The 21,135-nt window shown below is 52.2% G+C and overlaps 8 protein-coding genes across 8 annotated transcripts; 5 read left to right on the top strand and 3 right to left on the bottom strand.

Annotated features, from left to right (window-relative positions):
- Window positions 1–378: 378 nt before the first annotated feature.
- AYO21_08212 (hypothetical protein) lies at window positions 379–4,137 on the top strand (the record flags this gene model as incomplete). The annotated part of the gene is made up of 1 exon (XM_022658160.1): window positions 379–4,137. The coding sequence occupies one exon, from the start codon at window positions 379–381 to the stop codon at window positions 4,135–4,137; it is 3,759 nt and encodes a 1,252-aa protein (XP_022509556.1).
- A 1,166-nt stretch (window positions 4,138–5,303) lies between these two features.
- AYO21_08211 (hypothetical protein) lies at window positions 5,304–5,945 on the bottom strand (the record flags this gene model as incomplete). Its single annotated transcript, XM_022658159.1, has 1 exon — window positions 5,304–5,945. One exon carries the CDS (start codon window positions 5,943–5,945, stop codon window positions 5,304–5,306), a length of 642 nt encoding a protein of 213 aa, XP_022509555.1.
- Window positions 5,946–6,371: 426 nt separating this feature from the next.
- On the top strand, window positions 6,372–6,689 carry AYO21_08210 (hypothetical protein; the record flags this gene model as incomplete). Its single annotated transcript, XM_022658158.1, has 1 exon — window positions 6,372–6,689. One exon carries the CDS (start codon window positions 6,372–6,374, stop codon window positions 6,687–6,689), a length of 318 nt encoding a protein of 105 aa, XP_022509554.1.
- Window positions 6,690–7,096: 407 nt separating this feature from the next.
- On the top strand, window positions 7,097–10,703 carry AYO21_08209 (hypothetical protein; the record flags this gene model as incomplete). Its single annotated transcript, XM_022658157.1, has 3 exons — window positions 7,097–7,308; window positions 7,376–8,995; window positions 9,089–10,703. The coding sequence occupies 3 exons, from the start codon at window positions 7,097–7,099 to the stop codon at window positions 10,701–10,703; spliced, it is 3,447 nt and encodes a 1,148-aa protein (XP_022509553.1).
- A 595-nt stretch (window positions 10,704–11,298) lies between these two features.
- On the top strand, window positions 11,299–13,503 carry AYO21_08208 (hypothetical protein; the record flags this gene model as incomplete). Its single annotated transcript, XM_022658156.1, has 1 exon — window positions 11,299–13,503. The coding sequence occupies one exon, from the start codon at window positions 11,299–11,301 to the stop codon at window positions 13,501–13,503; it is 2,205 nt and encodes a 734-aa protein (XP_022509552.1).
- A 655-nt stretch (window positions 13,504–14,158) lies between these two features.
- Window positions 14,159–15,751, bottom strand: AYO21_08207 (hypothetical protein; the record flags this gene model as incomplete). Its single annotated transcript, XM_022658155.1, has 1 exon — window positions 14,159–15,751. The coding sequence occupies one exon, from the start codon at window positions 15,749–15,751 to the stop codon at window positions 14,159–14,161; it is 1,593 nt and encodes a 530-aa protein (XP_022509551.1).
- A 335-nt stretch (window positions 15,752–16,086) lies between these two features.
- AYO21_08206 (hypothetical protein) lies at window positions 16,087–16,962 on the top strand (the record flags this gene model as incomplete). Its single annotated transcript, XM_022658154.1, has 2 exons — window positions 16,087–16,218; window positions 16,282–16,962. 2 exons carry the CDS (start codon window positions 16,087–16,089, stop codon window positions 16,960–16,962), a joined length of 813 nt encoding a protein of 270 aa, XP_022509550.1.
- Window positions 16,963–17,881: 919 nt separating this feature from the next.
- On the bottom strand, window positions 17,882–19,663 carry AYO21_08205 (hypothetical protein; the record flags this gene model as incomplete). Its single annotated transcript, XM_022658153.1, has 1 exon — window positions 17,882–19,663. The coding sequence occupies one exon, from the start codon at window positions 19,661–19,663 to the stop codon at window positions 17,882–17,884; it is 1,782 nt and encodes a 593-aa protein (XP_022509549.1).
- Window positions 19,664–21,135: the final 1,472 nt, after the last annotated feature.

Here is a 21,135-nt window from a genome sequence, read left to right as displayed (position 1 = left end):
GTATTTGCGGTAGAGAGTATTGTGGGAGTCATGTCCACGGAGTACTCTCCAGGGGTGTAATATAGTGTATTATGAGCGAAAGACTTGCAAAGACAGACAAAGATGAAATCTATTCTGTTGGCCTCTATTAATGCCTGGGTGATAAATTCCTGACTCCCTAATCGGTGTCACGAGGCTGAGTTTCTGCCTTGTCAACGCAAGGGTCAATATCTCCGTCGCCGCATCTTTGGCACTGCACGGCCAATTGTTCTCTTGAAACACAACCAGCGCTTTTCTCTCCCTTTCTCTCGAGCAACTTTTCGGCCTTTATCGCGATTTCCACTTTTCTTAATTCTCCATCGCCTCCTTCTTTTTCTATTTGGGGAATCTTTATTGGTCATGCATGTTACGAAGCATGGCTCCAAACCCGTCGCCCTCGACGAACCCACTCACGAAGGATCTGAAACCAAACCCCGCGTCAAGGCCAGCGACCTTGGGTTCAATGCGCCAGACTACATCCTCGACGATGTAATCCCGATCTCAGACCCCAAGCTGTTCTACTCCAACGTCTACGCCCAGCGTGACCGGCGGCTTCGCCTTTTGATCCGGCGCTATACGAACCAGATCCAGTACGGTTGCAGAAACGTCAACTGTACCACCCCCACCTGTCTGAGCTACAGGAAGAGGAACAGCACGGGGCCTCTGAGAAAATATACTGAACTGAGTGCGAGGACGCTGGCATGTCAGTTGGTGGACGAATACAGTCGAAATGGCAAGGATTCGTTCGCCGGACTCTGCCAGAACGAGCCCGTTGTGCCGTGGTACGAGGATCCGGCCCTCGTTAGAAAAAGAAGGAATAGCCATGAGAAGGTTGGACACCTGCGACAAGAAAATGGACACCTCTCAAAGCCTCCGAGTGTTGCCACGCGTACCAAGGACTCGCTCAAGCCCATACCGACAATGGAGCACGCGCCGCGAAGAACAAGTCAGGATGGTGTGGTTCAGGCGGGCAGACGCCTGCGAGAAATAGATACAAACGCCGCCGATGACGTGGTTGACGTGTTGAACCGTACTATTACCCAAAGCAATATGGGGAGAGGGCACATCGGTGAAGACGATCTAAAGGATAACCCAGAACAACCTGCGCCGGCTCCTGCAAGACAGAAAGATCTCGCTTCGTTTACACAGACACTGTTTGATCTGGTGCCGCTGCGGCTTCTCAACTGGTTGCCAGCAAAGAACGATGCCCGCACGACCAATGTTTCGGGATCAGTCGAGCCCTCTGGCGATCGCAAACAAGCTGCTGTCGATGCCATGCCGGAAGAACTCGCTACATCTTTTGCTACATCTGTTGAAAGTACAAATACAACATCGGAGGGAGAGACAGAAGATCAAGGATGCGTGTCGCAAGAACCACCTCACCAACGGGTGTACAGCCTCCGAACACTTACCTGGATCACTCTACCCTGGCTGAAGTCTGTTGGTCCAGCCGATGACAACTATCAACGCAGATTCGTTCCCTTTATAAAGCAGAGCCTTATCTATTGCCTCAGTGACCCTGTGAGGCTGGTGGACACGGTTAAGGATCTTCAAGTCACTTATTGGAATGGACTTAGGAATTCATCCGAGCAGAGTGGTGCGGGTTCAGAAAACAGAGCCCAAGTCCATCGCATAACACCGTGGCCCATCATTTTCACCAGCACGAGATATGATATGCAAGCGCTCTTGTTCAGCTTTGCTTATATTGAGAAATTCGAGGAACGCGATCTGGTCATGAACAGCATATTGAATGCGCTACAGAACGCGTACTATCTGCCGCCATGGCTGCAAAGCAGACGTTCTACAAAACACAGTCGATCAGGCAGCGCGAGTTCCGAGTCGGCAGTGTTCAAGGGACGCCAATCCTCGGACGGCAACAGCTCTCGGAATTCACCATCGCCGGATTCTGAGGAGCTCGATATCCTCTTAGAGGCCGAAAAACCGTTGATTCCACTCAAAGACTCTCAGATAACCGACTTGTGCTTTGTGGCACTGTTATCGCTAGCAACCACTATCTTTCATGTTCCTAATGCTTCACTTTTCACTGGGAAAGACCAATTTGTCCAGTTCGCGAGGGAGAGAAACAACGGGCGTGCGCATTCGTATTGGGATGGCTTCAGAGGACGAGATCTATTGCTCGCGCGCGAGATTATCGGCATCATCGACGTTACCGAAGACTGGGCTGTCCATCGGCTGCTCACTGCTTTCATGAACGTTCTCAGCCACCGATTGACCGTGGGCAAGTGGGCGGCAACTCTAAAGAGCCCAGGCATGCCCAAGTCGAGTAAGACCACCATTGTTGAGTCGCTCATTGATCGCTTTGACCGAGACTACCTGAATGGATGGGACCGTTATGACAAGAACTGCAGTTGGATCGGAACCGCTGCTCTGGAGCTGGGAAGGACGGTCATGCTCAGGGATTGGGATCGTTCTCCCGTTATCCTCCGTGCAGGACCGGTGGGCGGTGCCCTGGAATTTTTAGCTGGATTGTACCGTGCTCGACAGCAGCTGAACTTGGATGCCGATTGGTTTCATATGCCCTTCATCGCCGACACTTTCGACGACATGTCCATGCCAGCAGAATGGCTGTCCTTTCGCCCAGACTCTCGACAAATGCATCTGCTATCTTTCTCCTTCCTCTTCCAACCACATGTTCTGGTCAAGTATTTCAGGGCAATGAACATCGCGGTTATGAAGAAGTCGCATGAGGATGCCACCATTGTATACAATGACATTAGGCAATATATGTGGGCACCCGCCATCCCCATCTACGGCGCAAAGGAAGTGCTGGCTCATCTGCGGCCTCATATGGCCAGGTACTTTGTGCTCACGATCCGGAGAAATGATATCTTGAATGATGCAATCGACCAGATATGGCGACGCCAACGCAGAGAGCTGATGCGGCCATTGCGCGTCCGCCTCGGTAAGGACGAGGGTGAGGATGGCCTTGATCATGGCGGAGTCCAGCAAGAATTCTTCAGAGCTGTTTTTGGAGAGGCGCTACGGCCAGAGTATTCCATGTTCACGGTTGACAGTACGACAAGGATGGCTTGGTTCCAGCCAGGTTCCTTCGAACCCCTCTACAGATTTGAGGCTTTGGGTATCTTGATGTCCATTGCCATCTACAACGGACTCACTCTTCCGATCACTATGCCGTTGGCTTTCTACAGGAAACTCTTGGGGCTCAAGGTGAAGAAGCTCGACCACATCGTTGACGGCTGGCCCGAATTGGCGAGAGGTTTGAAGGCACTCTTGGATTGGTCAGACGGGGACGTTGGCGACGTGATTGCCAGGACTTATGAATTCAGCTACGAGCTCTGTGGGACGACAGTCACGGTGGATATGCAGAAGATTGGGCGCCATGACCGTTGGCCACCAACAAAGTCGCAAATGAGCAAGAAGGGGAAAGAAAAGTCCAAATCGACCTCTTTCGAGTTGCCATTAGAGCCAGCGCTAACTCCGCCCCCTCAACCGTCACCCAGCCTCGGTGCCAACCTACCGAATGGTTCAATATTGAGTCGGACGTCTTCTATCGAAGTTAAGGGCATATCCACCCCCTTGAGCATTGACAGTGACATGCTGGAGAATTCTGGACAAGAAGCTGCATTGGTCACGAACGCGAACCGCGAACAATATGTTAAAGACTATATCTTGTGGCTGACGCACAAGTCCATCGAACCACAATACGAGGCCTTTGCTAGGGGTTTCTACACCTGCCTCGATCGAACGGCCTTGTCTATCTTCAATCCTGAATCCCTGAAGTCCCTCATCGAAGGATATCCCGACATTGACATTGACGAGCTCCAAATGACAACCACCTACGACGAGTATACACCCGACCATCCGACAATCCTCGACTTTTGGCACATTGTCCGTAGCATGAGCACCCATCAACACAGGCAACTCCTGGAATTCGTGACCGCAAGTGATCGAGTCCCGGTCAATGGTATGCAGAGCGTGACGTTTATTGTGCAGAAGAACGGCGAGGAGGACGCTCGACTACCGAGCAGCAGCACGTGCTACGGCCGGCTGCTGTTGCCTCAGTACTCGAGCCGGGCCGTGATGGAGGAGAAACTGACCAAGGCGATTGAGAACTGTGTCGGTTTCGGAACCTTGTGACGGTCTCGATAGGCCTTGTTCGTATTTAAACGTACTCTTCGGTACCAAGAGGAGCAAAACATGCTGCGGACAGAGAAGTTATGAGGAAAGGGGGCAGACAGTCTGACTGGGTAAAAGGCAAGGAAGAAAACAGGGAGAGAGACATAATCGGTGCCTGGTCTGAACCCAACCGTGTCTAGACGCAAAATCTCCTCCTTGACCAAGATCCTCGCAGACGGATACCCTCTCCTCTCATTCCCAAAGGTTCAACGAGACGCAGGGCGACAGCATACTCGATCCAGCGGAGTTTCTTTGCGCATCATGTGGCGTTCTGACCATAGATGGGGAAAATCCATACCAGCGCTATTAGCGATTGCACCCTTCGGGAGGATATGCGTGGCACACGACAGAAGATATCGTGGCAGGACGAAGGCGATGGATTTTTTTTTTTGGATGATATAGATCAGGGTCATCCATCATTCCGACCTGAAGCCCCTATTACCCCCGCGGGCCTGGTGGAAAGGGACCCGGTAAAAATGATCTCGGCTCATAATGACATACATGAATGGATGGACGAGAGAGGGTGAAACGTTTCGGTTGGAGTATCATGAAATGATGAACGACCGATCAGGCAACCCTGATCGGTATCCAGGACTGTGAACTCTGGACTCTGGACTCTAAACTGAGGACATGGATTATCGTACTGAGCTACCGAGTCATCGAGTCATCGAGTATATATAGTATGTATAGTATATATACCCGCATCTCCTCTCAGCTCCGCTTCGCGACGCGGCCGGGCAGAGAGGGGAGGTGTGTCAATCAATTGACTAATGAATCAATCTGGACCTATCGATTCAGTGGTACGCCTCTCTTGAAAAGTGATTGAAAAAACGGGATAGCAAGCTACATGAAAAGTAGTAACTCCTGGGCATGCCTCGCTCTGATACCATACATAAGCCAAATCCGTCAATCGACTGGTCGATTTATTCATGCAGTCCTTGATAATCTTGATCGCTAGTTCCTGTAGGTCCATTCACTCATTTCCGGTCATTTCAGGCAGGATAAGTAAAACAAAGTTCACACAAAACGAATTTTGCTGCTTCGTGGATAGAATCAGCAATAGGGGAGAGTAGAGGGAAAGGAGGCACAGGAAGCAGAGGGAGAGGGACAGAATATGGGTGTCGTAGTCAACGAGTGCCGGTGGCTGCGACGACGTCCTCGTCTTCCTCCTTCCTGCCCCTCCCTTTGCCTCGAGTGACAATCTCCCTGGCCGTCTGCGTGAGGCTGATACCGCCAAAAAGCCAGTCGTCACTGTGCCGTCCATACCCACCAGGCGAGCTCCCGCTGTGCCGCGACTTCTTCTGGATCCAGCCGTGGTCGCGTTTCTGCAGGTCAGGGGATGTTGGGGGGCTCATGGTCGATGGAGAGATGGCGCTGTCAGAGGTGTGTCTCTTCTGCGTCCGTGCATGGTCTTGGGGAGAAGAAGGGCTCGGGGCAGGGAGTGGTGAGGTCTGGACGTGCTTGAGGTTCGTCGGTGTTGTGGTGATTGTGGTGGGCGACGGAATGCTGACGTCTATAGGTGGTGGTCTCGGTGACTTAGACCGTGATCGCATCCTTGTGAAGTGGAAGGGGAAAGAGAATGGGGCTTTCGCTGTAGGTGACAAGGACTCGGTCGACAACGGGGAGAGTGTGGTTGTGGGAGACAAAGTTCGCGTAGGCGTGATGGCATAGTGTGACTCGTCGCTCACACTGCGACCTTTCATGTCAGGTTGGTGAATGGGAGCTGCTGGTGTTGCTGTTGTCGCTGTTGTCATAGACTGGGGGTTCATTTTGAGCGCATAAAGAGGAAGAGGAAGCTAGGAACAGAAAGCGTTGACGGGTCATAAGATCGAGCACATCTTCATGGCAAGCAGGCGTTGCAATGATTTACCTTCAGTTGAGGGACGTCTTGACACAACTTACACTGTCTGGGGGGTGGACCGGTTATGGCCAACTCGGTCGGCGTGCCCAGAAGATCCAGCCCTGCATCTGCATGCTCTCAGGTCTGCAATGATCTGACGATGGACGATTTGGCAGCCAAGGATCGCGAAACGGACGGCCATGTGAGAGGCTGGCAGCGTATCGATGAAAGCGAATGCTGATCGATACGAACCAAAGGCCTTTTTGCTGCTTGCTTTCACCCTCCAGCCTGACTCTTTGCTCTTATTGGACTCATCCGCGTCTGCTCTAGACATGGTCCTGTTCTCCACCCAATCATGCCAGGCCACATTCTCACAGGCGACGCCTGCTGCGCACCTGTTTTTCAGTCACCTTTCCCCGTGACGCTGCACACCGGTTTGGGCTGCGTTCAACCAGGACTTGGCTGGAACCTGCGACCAAATGCATCCGCGGCCGGAGGCGAGTTTGCAGGCGAATACCCCACGCTGAAACCAATGGCGTACGTTGGGCCCAGAGGGGTGAAGTGGAGCGTCTTTTCAGCCGCACTCTTGGGGACGGAGTTGGTTCCAGAATTCCTGCATGCGTCCGCTCAGGAGAAGAGGGAGGCGCATCTAACAGGGGTGACAAGTGCGTGATGGCCGAGAGCGGATGGGCTGGCACAATCATCTTGCTCAAGTCAAGCGACTGTTGGTCACCGACTGCAAGTACTCAGCATTAGCATATTGCGTCAAGGAGGGCCTTTGGATGTACTTGGTGAAGATTGATGCCTGCAGCCTAGGGGAAGTAGTAATGTAAGGCCACCCAAGAGGGTTAAATGGTTGGGAGATGGTAAAGTCTGGGGACTTGCTAAGACCTTTTGGCGCAGCTTGTGCAGTTTTGCAGACTGCGCAAACTACGCCCGATGGCCCCGACTCAAAGTCTCTTGTCGCTCGGCACTTTGACTCTGGAATTCTTTTCCCTCAAGAACACATAATAACCCTCTCATCAAGTCCTTTCAGACAAACTCTGTACATGGGTGCTGGATTTCTGTGAGCAACAATGCATGGATCTCGAGCCACGCTTACACGACGATCCTCTCGCCGTCAGTGACCATCCACCAAAACCACCATCTTCACCCCAGGAAGATGGTTATAGTCCACCGACAATCGATCAGTCACACGATGTTGCCCTGGTATTGACAGCACTCGATCAATCCTACAATTGCCATGGGGTCTGTGATGCAAAGATCCTGCTCTGGGGTTCCCCAGGCTGTGGGTGAGCCAACGCCCTTTTCTGCTCTGCCTGCTCGTCTAACAAGTGACGATCTCTAATACTGCTACAGCAAGCGTCGTATTGCTACTGCGGCTGCTCTGGAGTTTTCCGCCAGGACGGGCTGCAAAATCTTATGGATAGATGGACGTGCTTTCGAGTATTTCATCCGCGACTATAGAGCGGCGTACACCACCATTACTGGACAGCATCTTCCACAAGGTCTGACTTTAACCCATACTCTCCTGAAGATTAGATCCACACTGGAAGCTCGCCGGGATGAGCTTCTCATTGTCGTCTTCGACCTCCAGTCCTACTTGGAAGAGGATATGGAAAATGAACTAAAGATCAATGACCTCTTTCTGCCAGACCGCTGTCGCCTACTCTTTACATCTTCGTATGTCCTTCCAAGAGCGACCACCAGCCATGAACATGAATTGCCCATGGAATGCGGATTGAAGCTCGCCAATCGGGCGACATGTCTGCATGTCGGCGCACTCAACGAGGAACAAGCCGAACAGTATTTCAGAGCCGCAGTACCGAACAGCATCGATGCGGTCGACTCTCTCCGTGCTTTCTGGCACTCCCACAAAGATCCGTGGTATACTGCTCCACTTTGCCTTGCGCTCTCTTGTGGTTGTATGCGCTTGCTGCAGATATCCCCTGGTAATTTTCAACAACTATGCGCATATAAGGCTAAGGAAGGCTGTACTCCCACATTTCCTGGCTCCGGTTCAATTCTGGCAAACATAATGTCTACTTTATGGGACGCATTGAATGACTACGATATTGCCGCAAGGCAGTTGCTAGCAATCTGCTCAGTCGTCGATCGAGAGGATATTCCCGTTGCTATTGTTGAAAAGTTCCCAATGTTTCAGAACAGTAGAGGACGGCTTCACTCAACCCTTGACTTACTCCGTCTGAGTGGGTTAATTGAGATCGATCAGGGAACTGAGCTTGCCACTATCAACCTTCACCCTCAAGTGCACCGTTGGCTGCAACTAAAACGCCGAAAAATCGAGGACAAGCAGGAGTTGACATATCTCGTCCACACTTGGATCTCTGTGCTCAGCGAATACCTCACCAAACCAGAGCATGAGCCGCAGGAGAATGGTCCCATCTTCGATCCCGATAAATTCTGGCGGATGCTCGGTCACATAATGGCGCTTTGCAATCTCAAATCAGGGCAAATTCGACAGTTTTGCAGCCTGCAGTACATGACGTTTCTTAAGCACGTCGCGACATTCCTTGTCGACGACGGTATCTTCCCAGGCTTGGCTGGTGTGACTATCACTCATGCTCTCAACATGTGCACCCATCAACAAGGTCGCCACCGTCGTAGTGTAACACTTTACCGCGAGTATGTCCAAATTCGTCAAGTGAGGGCTACCGCCTTTATGAATGTATCAGATTATAGTCAAGCTGTGAATGAACTGCGGGAGGCGAAGCGAGTTGTTGGTCGTCATCTACCAGACGAGGCCAGCAGCAGACGGATCTTGCACGAGATTGAGGATGCAGAAGCACACCTTAGTGTTGTTCAGATGGATTGGCCTGAAGCCGGCCGAATTCTCACCCAACTGCTGGCCACGCCGGAATTAAACAATGCTTCATACAACCTCGCGCAGCGACACCATTGGATGGCGCGGTATAAGGCAGGCATAGGCGGAGATATTGGCTCCTTGGAACATTCGCAGTACGTATTCCCCAAAAGCACTATATCGCCTTTCATCAGAGGCAAGAGTGTCGATCGCTCCCACAAACCTACCGATTGCTAAATAGAAACCAGCATGACCATGTCATACTGGAGAGAGCTGCCATATGACGAACAATGGGGCTATAAAGACATCACGATCCTGTATTGGGTAGAAAAACACATGCTGGACCTAATGACCATGAGAAAGTACAAAGGTGCCCTCCTCTTCGGTACACGACTACTCGAGAGAGCGTACGACCTGACGCCGGTTCTCGGAGGCTCCGTCTGCCGCTTAACTTACCGAATCGTATACTGCCAGTGCATGCTAGACATGGCTGACGATGCCGAAAGAGCAGTGTGTCGACTTCTTGAACTGCCTTCCCACGACACATATGGAGATGACACCAACGGGGCTTATCTGCTGTATATGTTGTATGAGCTTGCGGTAGTGCTGCAGCGCAGTGGGAGGGCCGTGGAGGCCGAAGGTTTGTACAGATTCAACATACAGACGTCGAAGCTCTACGACATTAAAGATCTGGGCGGCACCGAAAAGTATGACAGTTGGCGTGATCATGTTCAATTGATCATGTGTCTCATCGAGCAGGGGAAAGTGTTGGAAGCCCTAAAACTCAAGGAGGAATATGAGCATGAGAATCCGGGCAGAGAGTTTTCAAACTCCGTCATCCAGAACAGCTGGGCCGCTTATCGTCAATCGAAAGAGTTATACATCAGGGCGGTCGAAGCTGAAAAGGCCGGGACTTCTCTGGAATTCAAGGCATCTCTTGATTTGGCCGAGCGTCGGCCAGCATTAAAACGGGCCGTGAGATGGTTTGGAAGTCCGAAGCACCGGGTTGAGGGGGACAAGGACTTTGAGAGCGACATTGATTTGCACGACATCGGACGGGCGCGGAAAAGTCGTCTCCTCCACCTCCTTGACTTCCCTCTCGTCTATCTAGCTTTCCGTCGATCCAGGGCTTCTGTCGACAATACTAACAATGAGTTTCTGTGGGCGAATGTTCGACAAAGCGTTCTCGGGCAGTATTGGAAATATTGTGATTGCAAGAGGAAGAGACGACGCAGTCAAAGTGTTCAGGGGTTAGACGGTTTCGTGGCCAAGCTAAAATGCGACAATGAAGACTTCAAACCGAGGAAGCTGAAACAAAAACTCATCACGGACTGGGTTATAAGGACGCCAGGCGAGAGCAAGCCTATTTCAGCAGGTTGTGGACCCAGTTGTCCATGCATCGAAGCCAACAAAAGAGGTCTCCTCGAGACTTCTGCTCTGGAATCAAAGCTTTACTTGTGGGAGGAGCTGACCCCCAAAAAGCGCTCGTCCAAGGATCGACCCAGGTACCGAAAGAGGAAACCAAACCGATCACCGGTTTCAGAAGACGAATTGTTCATTCTCATCCCACCTAATACTTTGTTGTGGATCCAGTCCGAGTTTGCGAATGGGGAATCTGAAGGAGAGAATTATATCATTCCACGAGCAACTGAGATTCCGGGAATAGCCATCACTCCACCTGAAGGGGAGATAGATCTCATGTCGCTTCCTACACCTACCCAAGAGAGAGTGACAAAGTATTACCAAAGGGACTATACGGCAGACTTTGCTTCCGTATTGGAGAAGCAAAGGACCGAGTTGTTTAGCCCGACACGTTTGGATGACATCTTGGAGGACGACGAAGACGAAGGGGATACAGCGTGAAGTTGGACTCAGGGTGGATGAGGATACCCTTGGCTCGTGCATGTATCGGATATTACTATCATGATTAGATCCCTCAATCAGCAAACACAATCAGCAGCGAATGAAGAAGAGACGAAAGGAGTACCATATATTTGTCCTTATAAAGTGAATACCCAAGAGCATTCCCAAATAGGAAAAGACGATAATTGCGTCTGGCATTCCATTGGCTTGGCATGACGTCAGTTTCGTGGCCCAAATGGCGATGGTCGATTGGACGGGAACATGACAGGAATCGAGGAACGCCGACATCAAATCGACTCCATCGTCGGACCAACTGAAGTTCCCGAATACGACGATGATTCCCATCTCGCCATGTTCTTTCGATGTTCCTCATATTATCTTCATCCCTGATTCTAATCTGGAGATGGAAGATTGCGCACTTCCTCGTGAATCCGTACTACTCCCAACCCATAGCTGACACCTCCCAAGTCAATATGTCCTCTAACCCAACCTTCACTTCTTCCTACTCTTCCACTTATGTCTAATACTCTGCTCTTTCTATGTACATAGTTGGCTTTTCACGAATTTGGATCATGACTCAAACAATATCTTGTCCATGGCCACTTCACACTCCCCCTCTCTCCTGAGCCTGGCATCATCGCCGCCAATCTTCATCCTTCCAACGCACTTGAAGCCAGAAGAGCTTCATGACACCGAAGACCTGGTCGTTCAAGCGGGCGGCAAGTTGACATATGACACCAAAGAGGCAAGGATATTCATAGGCAGAGTCGCCCAGAAGAAGCGCGCCGCATTCGATCTTCGGGCGAGGGGAGTGTGGACAGAAGAGGCAGCCTTGCCGGAGAGGAGTACCGACGGAGAAGCAGGTCATGGACAGGCTGACGTGGAGGTTCCGGCGAGGAAGAAACTCAAGCTTGCGGACCATGTTGGTAGTGACCGGCGTTCGACAAGACATAGACGGACCAGCTCGAGCACAGTTTCACCATCCTCGGATATCTCTGTAAATGACGGTTCGTCTCCACCGGCTCAAATATTCTGGCCCGATCTTTCAACCCATATTCTCATCCTCAAACTCTCCTGGCTGGAAGCCTGCGTCAAGGAGGGACGTCTGCTTCCATACCAACCTTACATTGTCTATGCTGCGAGAATCGTCACCAAGCCTGCTGGGGAAGTCTCCCCAAAAGCCCAAGCACCTCTATCAGCATATTCCAGAGTAGGTTCCGGATCCCAATCTCAAGGCACTACAGCACGAAGAGCATCTAAACCAACCGTGACAACTTCCATACTGGAACGCGCAAAAGCCGAAGCGGCGGCCTTACCCTCTTCAGCTCGCCGTCGCTTTGGTGATCATGGATACCGCCATGCTTCATCACAGATTGACGCCACTAAACACATGCCACCTAAGCTTCATCGCACCACAACATCTGAACTTGAATACCAGGCCGAACATCCTCTGCCTCCTCTTCCGGATTGGGCAGTCGGCCCAAACGCGGCCTACGCGTGCTGCCGCTCCACACCTATGCAGACAGCTAACGAGGCCTTCATCGCGCAGCTTACCAAGATAAAAGAAGCCAGAGTACTGAGGCTAGATGATATTGGTGTCCGCGCCTACTCGACCTCGATTGCCTCAGTCGCCGCCTACCCACACCGCATCCACCATGTCGAAGAAATCACGCGCTTACCAGGGTGTGAAACAAAAATCGCAGCACTCTGGCGCGAGTGGCAAGACTCTGCTCCGCCGGAAGCCGACGACTCCGAAAGATTCATCCAAGTTGTCCGCGACCTGGACGCTGATCAGGACCTCCAGCATCTCCGACTGTTCTGGAACATATGGGGCGTCGGACCGGACACGGCGCGCAAGTTTTATTTCGAGCACGGTTGGAGGGACATCGACGACGTGGTGGAGTTTGGGTGGTCGACATTGACACGCGTGCAGCAGATCGGAGTCAAGTATTACGACGAGTTCATGGAGAAGATCCCCAGGAGCGAGGTGGAGTCGATCGGGGAGGTGATCCTGCGGCACGCGCGAGCCGTTCTCGACATTCCGGAAGACAAGTTCGGTACGAAGGAGGATGTGGAGCTCATCATCGTGGGAGGTTACCGGCGCGGAAAGCAATTCTCGGGAGACGTCGATGTCATTCTGTCCCATCGGGACGAATTCAAGACGCAGGATCTCGTCGTGGATGTGGTCCGGAGTCTCGAGACGGAGGGGTGGATCACCCACACGCTGACGCTGCACACCACGACTAGTGATCGTGGGCAGGCGACGCTGCCGTTCCGCGGGTCCACCAGCCATGGGCACGGGTTCGACAGCCTGGACAAGGCGCTGTGCGTGTGGCAGGATCCCAACTACGAGGGCAAGGACGACGACGATGACGACGCCGCGGAAACCTCTTCCCCAAGTGGCACGAAGAAGAAGAACCCCAACATCCACCGCCGCGTCGACATCATCGTCTCGGCCTGGCGCACCGTCGGCTGCGCCGTCCTCGGCTGGAGCGGCGGCACCACCTTCCAGCGCGACATCCGCCGTTTCGTGCGCAAGACCCACGGCCTCAAGTTCGACTCGTCGGGCGTGCGCAACCGGGGCAACGGCTTGGTCCTCGACTTCGAGGCACCCCGGCCCAAGGGCGCGCGCCAGAAGGACGCGCTGGAGAAGGTCCTGATGGGCCGCACGCTGCGACGCGCCGACTACGACGCCGCGACCGAGTGGGATGACCAGGACACCTGGGCCGATCGCGAGCGGAGGCTGATGGACGGGCTGGGCATCGGGTATCGTCCGCCAGAGGAGAGATGTACGGGCTGAGATTTCTACCCGTAACCAAAAGACGAACTCTTCTCCTTTTTGCGGTCAGATTGAGTCGAGTTGAGCTGAGACGAGCCATAGGTTGCGTTGTGGTTTGGATTCTGTTTTCTTCGAAGCGAAAACGGGAGTCATCTTTGGCCATGGAATTAGAGCTTGCATTTTTAGGGGGAATTGGAGATGTACTCTTCTCTTTACGAGATAGTTGATACCGCACTGCACGACACGGCGCTTTCTTGTTCCAGGTCAAGGAGGTAGCTTGGTCTATTCTGGAATCTGGATGGAGAGAGCACATATAAGGAACGACACAACACGACACGAAAGTCCTGGAATCCCGGAGCCACAGGTTGGATCACGTAGGGTTAAATCAGCACAGGACAGGACAGGACAGGACATGCATTCTTGCTCCAACGAAGCGAAGTGAACGTTCATCAGAGTTCATGAATCATGCAGATGAAATGGAAATTTCCCAAAGACTTTGGAATTCATACCTAGAGTTTTTCTATCCACTTCCCAGGAACAGGAAACAAGATCCCTTTTTTTTTCTCGATAATCTACAAACAGACCAAAGAGAGAAGAGGTAATACATACGTCAAAAGCTAGTGTCGGAGCTCTCTCCACTTTACAACTCCTGGCCAAAGAGCGTGGGTATGTAGAATCATCTCTTCTTCTTCCCAATACTCGTGTCCACGCTGCCCACCAAGTAAGCGAGCACAAACACCACGGCCAATCCGGTGAAGATGGTCACAGGTTTTCGGAAGGCGGCCAGGAACGGGTACTCGTAGGTCACCAGAATGGTAACATCTCTTGCTTCATCGACGACGTTGTAAGCCGTCAATTTCAGCTCCGTTCGGCCCAAGGTGTCCATGAACGTCTTGTGGAGATCATATTCGGCATGTAGAGGCGGAACACCTGTTCCACCATGCGTCTGCCATTTGACGTTCTTGGCTCCTTCGGGCAGAATGACCCGGAAGACAAGCTGCTCGTACTGAATGCCTTCTGGCATCTTGGGACCTTCCAGCAGGGGAACGGATAAAATATACGTGTCGGACTGAGTCTGGAGCTTGCGGAGGCCAGAGGACAGAGCATTGTTCCAGCCAATGCGGAAGCTATACTTCCATCCGCCGAACAAGGGGTAGCGAGGCTTGAGCTCCAAGCTGGCTTCACGGACGTTGTTGGGTCTGAAGCGCGACGTGGAGACATTCCCGATGTCGTCGGTGAAATACGGATCGACGGTGCCTGGTTTTAGAGGGACCTTCAATTCCCGCAAGGCCGAGGTAGACCCCTGACCTGCGCTGATGTAGAAGTTTTGCGTACTCCACGCGAGACGAGAGAATTGGTTGGAAAGTTTCGCACCGTCGTGGCGAAGCCAGTATCTTTCTTCAGTAGCCAAATTACCTCCCCAATGGGAGACTTCAACATCTCGCTCGAGGAGGCTGCAGACGAGGAGTGGCTTGTTGAACTCGTACCGCACAGACACTGGATAGGTCGTGCCTGGTTCGACCTTGACAGTGTCGTAGGGACCATATGTAAATGACGTCCCTTGCTTTTCTGGATCGGTGGCCGATGTCAAGCCGGTCGTGGTTGTATATTCAGGCACATCCGCCGATGGGAACTTCACTTTTGTTTTCTGTTTGACTGTCTTGTAGACGGTGGGAACGTAGGCGGAGAAATTGTAGATAAGGTACTGCTTCTCTTCCTGTCTGATAGAGGCGGGCAAAGGCGTAAGGACTCCCAGCACATTCCAGGATATTGAGAGAGTGACGGTGCGTTTAGGCGGCAGCGGTTCCGAGAGATGGATGACATAGTATTGAGTAGGTCTGGGAAAGTCAGCAAGCATTTCGGTGCGAGCCCGTCCAGGTTCTGCGTACTTTGAAGCTTCGCCCTGGTCGTCCGAGACAGCAGACAACGCCGCAATGGTGACCTCCAAGGGAAATTCTGGCTTCTTCTTGTCCCGGGCGTCAAAGCCGCCAATCTTGCTAATCAGGTCATATTCGAAGGGGATATAGTACTCCGACTGCGGTGAGCTGTCCGTGTTTGTGACCAGCACATTGGTGGTCTCTCTCACGTAACCTTTCTCGAGGTTGATGGTCCGAACGAGGTTGGTGTTCTCGAATACTTGGGGAGGTTTGAAGTCGCCCGTTAATATCTTTTGCGTGGTTCGATGTTCTGTGAGATTCGACTCTGCCCCGAGCACTCCGGTGCACAGCGCGAGGACGGCGCCGACCACGGATGAGAGCCTCATTCTCATGCCTGAAGGGGGTAATGTTCAAGACCGCATCGTCGTCGGCAACCCAATGTCAATCAGGCCAGCGTGGAGAAGGGGGACACGCCGCGCATGCGGAATTTCAAATGACAGAAATGACAGAAATGACGACGATGATAATTACGGTGAAATACATGTGCAAAAAGCGAATTTCCTCTACGGAGGGCCATAATCCTCTACAACGGCAAATGACATTGACTTCTCTGCCATTGGTGGAAGCTCTGCCTCTACGTCCTGCGTTCTCGACGGCGCAGTCCATTTTACCAAAAGGTACTCTCGTACCTGAACCAGAATTGATTCAAGTCACAAGTCGCCCCAACATGGCGTCGAAGCTTGTGCCACAGCTGGTCCGCCAGGCGACCAGGACAGCTACCAGAGCTCCTCGAAGACAGCTGTTCCATCCCAGACAATTCTCGACCTCACCTTCGTCACGAAGTGAGTCGCTCTCAGTGGTCAGTTAGCACACATTACGCCGAAACGAGGTCTGTTTTGCATCAACTAATAGAGAATGCCAGCATCGCAACACTCCCGAAAACAACCCTTCCATCCCCTTCAAGTTCAATGAAACGAATCTCCGGCTCATCGATGAGATCACCAAGCGCTACCCACCACAGTACAAGAAAGCCGCCGTGATGCCCCTTCTGGACCTGGGCCAGCGCCAACACGGCTACACCTCGATCAGCGTCATGAACGAAGTCGCCCGCATCCTCGAGATGCCGCCCATGCGTGTCTACGAAGTAGCGACCTTTTATACCATGTACAACCGCAACCCCGTGGGGAAATATTTTGTCCAGGTGTGCACCACCACGCCGTGCATGCTGGGAGGATGCGGGAGCGACGTGATCATGAAAGCGTGCGAAGAGTTTCTGGGCATCCACTCCGGCCAGATGACTGAAGACAAACTCTTCTCGCTGCTCGAGGTGGAATGTTTAGGCGCCTGTGTCAACGCACCCATGGTCCAGATCAACGATGACTACTACGAGGATCTCACACCGGAGACGACCGTGCAGCTGTTGCAGGCATTGAAGGACTCAGCCACCATCAGTGGATATGATGTGTCCAAGGTCCCGAGGCCGGGGCCGCAAGTCTACGAGGGAAAACAGAGAATGACCTGCGAGCCGCGGGCGGGGAAGACGACGTTGTTGGGCGAGCCATATCACATTAAAGACGTCCTGAGGACAGACGGGGAGCTGTGAGCGTCGGTAAAAAGAGTGGATGTCAGACCACTGGCTTGTGGAAAGGGTAGTGCCCATTGGACTTTCCGATGCGCAAAACAACCTAATCCTGGAGACAGCGGGGAGTCGCTGGGGGCACTGGCCAGGCTAAGCTGTGTTGTACATATAAGAACTTGCTCGACTGAAAGCACACAGACGAGCAGAAGAAGAAGAGACGTGCTAAATTCAAGAGCAACTGGGCAATTCACACCCACCATTCCTGTAACCCAGCGAGTAGTGACTTATTTACGTACATCACCGCACTTATACGATCGGCACCTACCTCATTATTAGTATTGTCCTCGTGCTCTTTTGCTCCTTGTTCTGGAGCATCATTTCCCCTCCCTTTATTATTAAATTTGATGGGATGAATCGCGTCAAGAATATAACGTCTCTGGCCATGAATCGCCAAAGGTGGACGACTCAGATATACTTCCCTATGTATGTAATTACTGTACCTAGCTACCAGGCCTTTCCTTGGGAATGTGCAGCACAATTAAACAGCTAAGATTTTGATGCCTGCGCCGTTCTTACTGGCTGATACAGCAAGACCTGGGTCGGTTTTCGTTTCCTTTTTGCATCGTTTGATGCATTTAAATCGTCATGTCGTGATGCTCGTTATTCCAACACAAAGTCTTGCCACCCACAAAGTTGACTCCGCCACACACACGAGCACGAGATGTCACGCCGCCAAAAGGTACAAAAGGCACCCTGAGACCGTGGACGCGCCCCTACACCCCAAGCTTGCCCTGGACAACAGCTGCAAAACACAGAAAACCCACGCTAACTCGTCATTTCTGGTAGCGTATCAACAAGAAGTGAAGAAACTACCACCAAGAATATGCCATTCAGTAGAAGTTGCATAGCCATTGCAGTGACGGACCGACCTTTGGTGGTCCCATCAGCAATTGGAGGCAGTATTTGAAAAGAGGTTGCCAGTAGTTGCGAGAGGTATCCATTCCGTTGTGCTAGGTGGGTTGAATTTCAAAAGTTTCACTGTTTCGTGCGGCGGAGGCTGATAATTGATGGCCCCTCCACTAAATATACCAGGTCCCTCGATGGTCCCGACGGGAAGAGGAGGCTCGTCGTCCAAAGGCTCGTCCTGTTCCGAGTCGTCCAAGTGATCAACTGCATGCCATGTCCAGCCATCAGAAAGTGTCTGGTCCAGTGAATTGACATCCCCAGCCTCGGATGGTGGTTGGGATACCTCATTTGAATGAACGCCGAATGATGGTTGGGTCAACTGCCAATCCATTTGTTCCCCTGTGTGAAGGGAGTAGACCATGGTCCAGGTTAGGTCGCCTTCGAACTCTTCTCCATCTTCCGGTTGCTCAACATCACCTTGATTTGGCTGGATGGCGATCGATTCCAGGGGGCATTCTCGAATACGTCGGTCAACGACATAGGCTTCCACTTTAGCCTTCAATCTGTCTGTGCCTACAGTATCTTTTGCAACGAACCATTGTTGCCGGCCCCCATTACTCAGCCATCCGCTGAAAGACACCGAAGTGAGTTTCAGATCCGTCTTCAGGTGTTTGATCAGTCGGACCCAGCATTCCCGACGATCTTCGCCGCCGAGGAGGGTTATGTTTGACAATTCTAATCGTCTAAGGGTGGCGGCGTGGATCTTCAGGAAGTGCATGAGGTCCTCGTCGTGACAGATACAGGCGTCGATGATCAACGTTTCCAGTCTGGGGATGAGAGGCGCAGACGTCCACGTTCCAGCAGAAGTTTCCAGGAGTCCACAAAAATCGGACATCAAATCATCCTCTGCGTATTGATAACGACTGGCACTGCAATCCGTCAGTCGCAGCCTCAGCGTCTTGATTCTCGGTGCGCCTTCTAAGAGGGAGCGGACTGCTTCAATATGATTGGCGGTACTAATCAGCGTGTCGTTACGGAACGAGAGCTCCAGGGCGCGGAGGTTCTCCGTGATGGTTCGGCAGATACGAAGTTGTTGGAATGCTGCAGGGGCCTTGATGGGCACTACGCCGAACATGTTGCGACCGTCTATGCTTTTTGCCTTGAAGGATTGAAGGTGGCAGCCGGCTGAGAAAGCGGCCGTCAGAAAGCCTTTTGTGTAAGACCTGCTGGAATTGGCCGACATAGAACTCCAGTTGACTGAGTCTGGGTCGATCCTGAGGCGTTTGCAAATCTTGAGATAAAAGGAGGGAACTTTGGTAGCTGGGATAGTGGCGCCATCTTCGTGATCTTTGACGCGGACTGCCTGCAGATTTGGCAGGATCCGTAATACTCGAGACAAGATGGCAACCTCGATGGCGGCCTCTTCATAGGGTTTGAAATGTCCGGAGCAGGTACGATCGAGCAAGGCCATCTCTTTCACCTGTTCATCTTGTGGGAATGGGAGAGCTGGATCCGGTGGAGTTGCCTTGATGCAGTGGAAAAATGCACCAAAGCGGCCATCATACGTCAGACTTGTGATGTGACGAGTGATCTTTGAGCGTTTCAATGCTTTGTACAGGCCAAGGATACAATGGTCGTTGGGAACCAGAACCACTTTGCGCCAGAGATGAGGTTCAACCATATGAGCCAGATTCTTAGAAACCAATCGCAGGTGCTTCAAGGTAGCTCGAGGGCATTGTTGGATGATGAGCAGGAAGATTTCATTGGGTAGATCGGGGATCTGCTTCACGCCCACCTGGGTTGCCGAGAGAGAAGTCATGGCGCACGGAGGGCTAGATGAACATTAAGATGGATATCAGGAGGCAGCGCATCGAACATAGATTGAAAAAGGTATCTCATGAATGGAGAGCAAAGAAAAGCCGACAAGTGTTAAGCACAGCCTTATGTATGATGTTGGGTTGAATGAGGTTGCCACTGAGGCGTAGACACCTGGTTGTGGCTGCCTTTGAACCTAGCGCGGTTGCCTGATGGAATTATGAGTCCGAAAGATGCGCGGGGACGGATTGGCGGAGCGGCAGAGGGACGGATCGATGGCAGGAATATCGAAGGACCGATGGAATTGAATCTGGTCGTTGGCTCTGGCTGGCAGATGATGGCATTCTCAACTTCAAATAAATAGCAGGATGGGAAGGGAGGTTGGCCACGTTGGGTGAAGACGAATGAGCCAAGTGACGACGGGATGTGATTGTTGTCTCGGGTTCCAGTCCCAGTGCGGAAGTCGCAGACGGCCACCGCCGTCCCAATCAGCTCTTGTGGACATTCATCGATGCAATACTTATGTCTCGGGCATCATGATGAGCTTGCCGAGTGTTTGAAGCTGTAGCTGGAGCAAAGCTCATTAACGTGTAGTATGAAGATATGGTTGATCCACAGAGTGTGGCCTGGCAGCGTGGAGGGGGTGTTTCCAGCTGCAGCCTCGCGAGGCTGGGTCAGCTTTGACGCAGGTGAGCGTGCAATCGCATGTGGTGCGGTGCATGCGCTCCGCGGACTTGTCCTTGGTGAGGACAACACCGCCCAGATACCTACGAGTTAACGAGGACGGGACAATCACCAACATTGTTAGACAGTGACATTGACTTGTAGTTTGATGGTGGAGGGTAGTTAGTTAGGTACCTCGAGACCCGCACCCAAAGTGGCTGATCTACAAGTATCTCTTAGAGAGACTTGCACCTCGAAGCCTATCTTGCTTCTCTTTACCCACGAGGCAGCTTGTTAGGCTAGGTATTTAGCCTGCCAAAATAGGTGGGCGCCCCTAAGCCCTTATAATATGTGAGTAATGGGTGCTTAGGCAGGTGCCCCAAACCTACTCAGTACCTAGATCCCCACTAGCTCGCTAGCTACTCGCTGCATTGACATGTTCTGGCCTTATGAGCTTGAAGAACTGGTGCACGTTCCCCCAGACTGCGGATGCCATTGGATCACCGTCCAGCTGCAGATCCAGCCCCTAACGCAACCGGACACCCCGGTAAGCGAGCCCGATTCGTGCTCTCCAAGGGCCCCTCCAGCGTCAACTCCACCCATGACTTCTACCTGCATCCAAGTTTTGTTTAGTTGTGAGCTTTGCTTCTGCTGCACCACGATCCCAAAGACATCTCTCCGACCTCTATTAATTATTCTCTGCTGAGTCTCTTGTTACGACTAAGCTCTATGTCTTCTACCTGCTCTCCTGCGCTATCATCCCTTCTCACATCTCCGTCTCCAATGCTGTAGACCTGGACCTGCAGCACCTGT

The sequence above is a fragment of the Fonsecaea monophora genome (genome assembly GCF_001642475.1).
Source record: "Fonsecaea monophora strain CBS 269.37 chromosome Unknown Scaff69, whole genome shotgun sequence".
NCBI classification, from domain to species: Eukaryota; Fungi; Ascomycota; class Eurotiomycetes; order Chaetothyriales; family Herpotrichiellaceae; genus Fonsecaea; species Fonsecaea monophora.
This window is presented reverse-complemented; position numbering and strand designations above follow the sequence as displayed.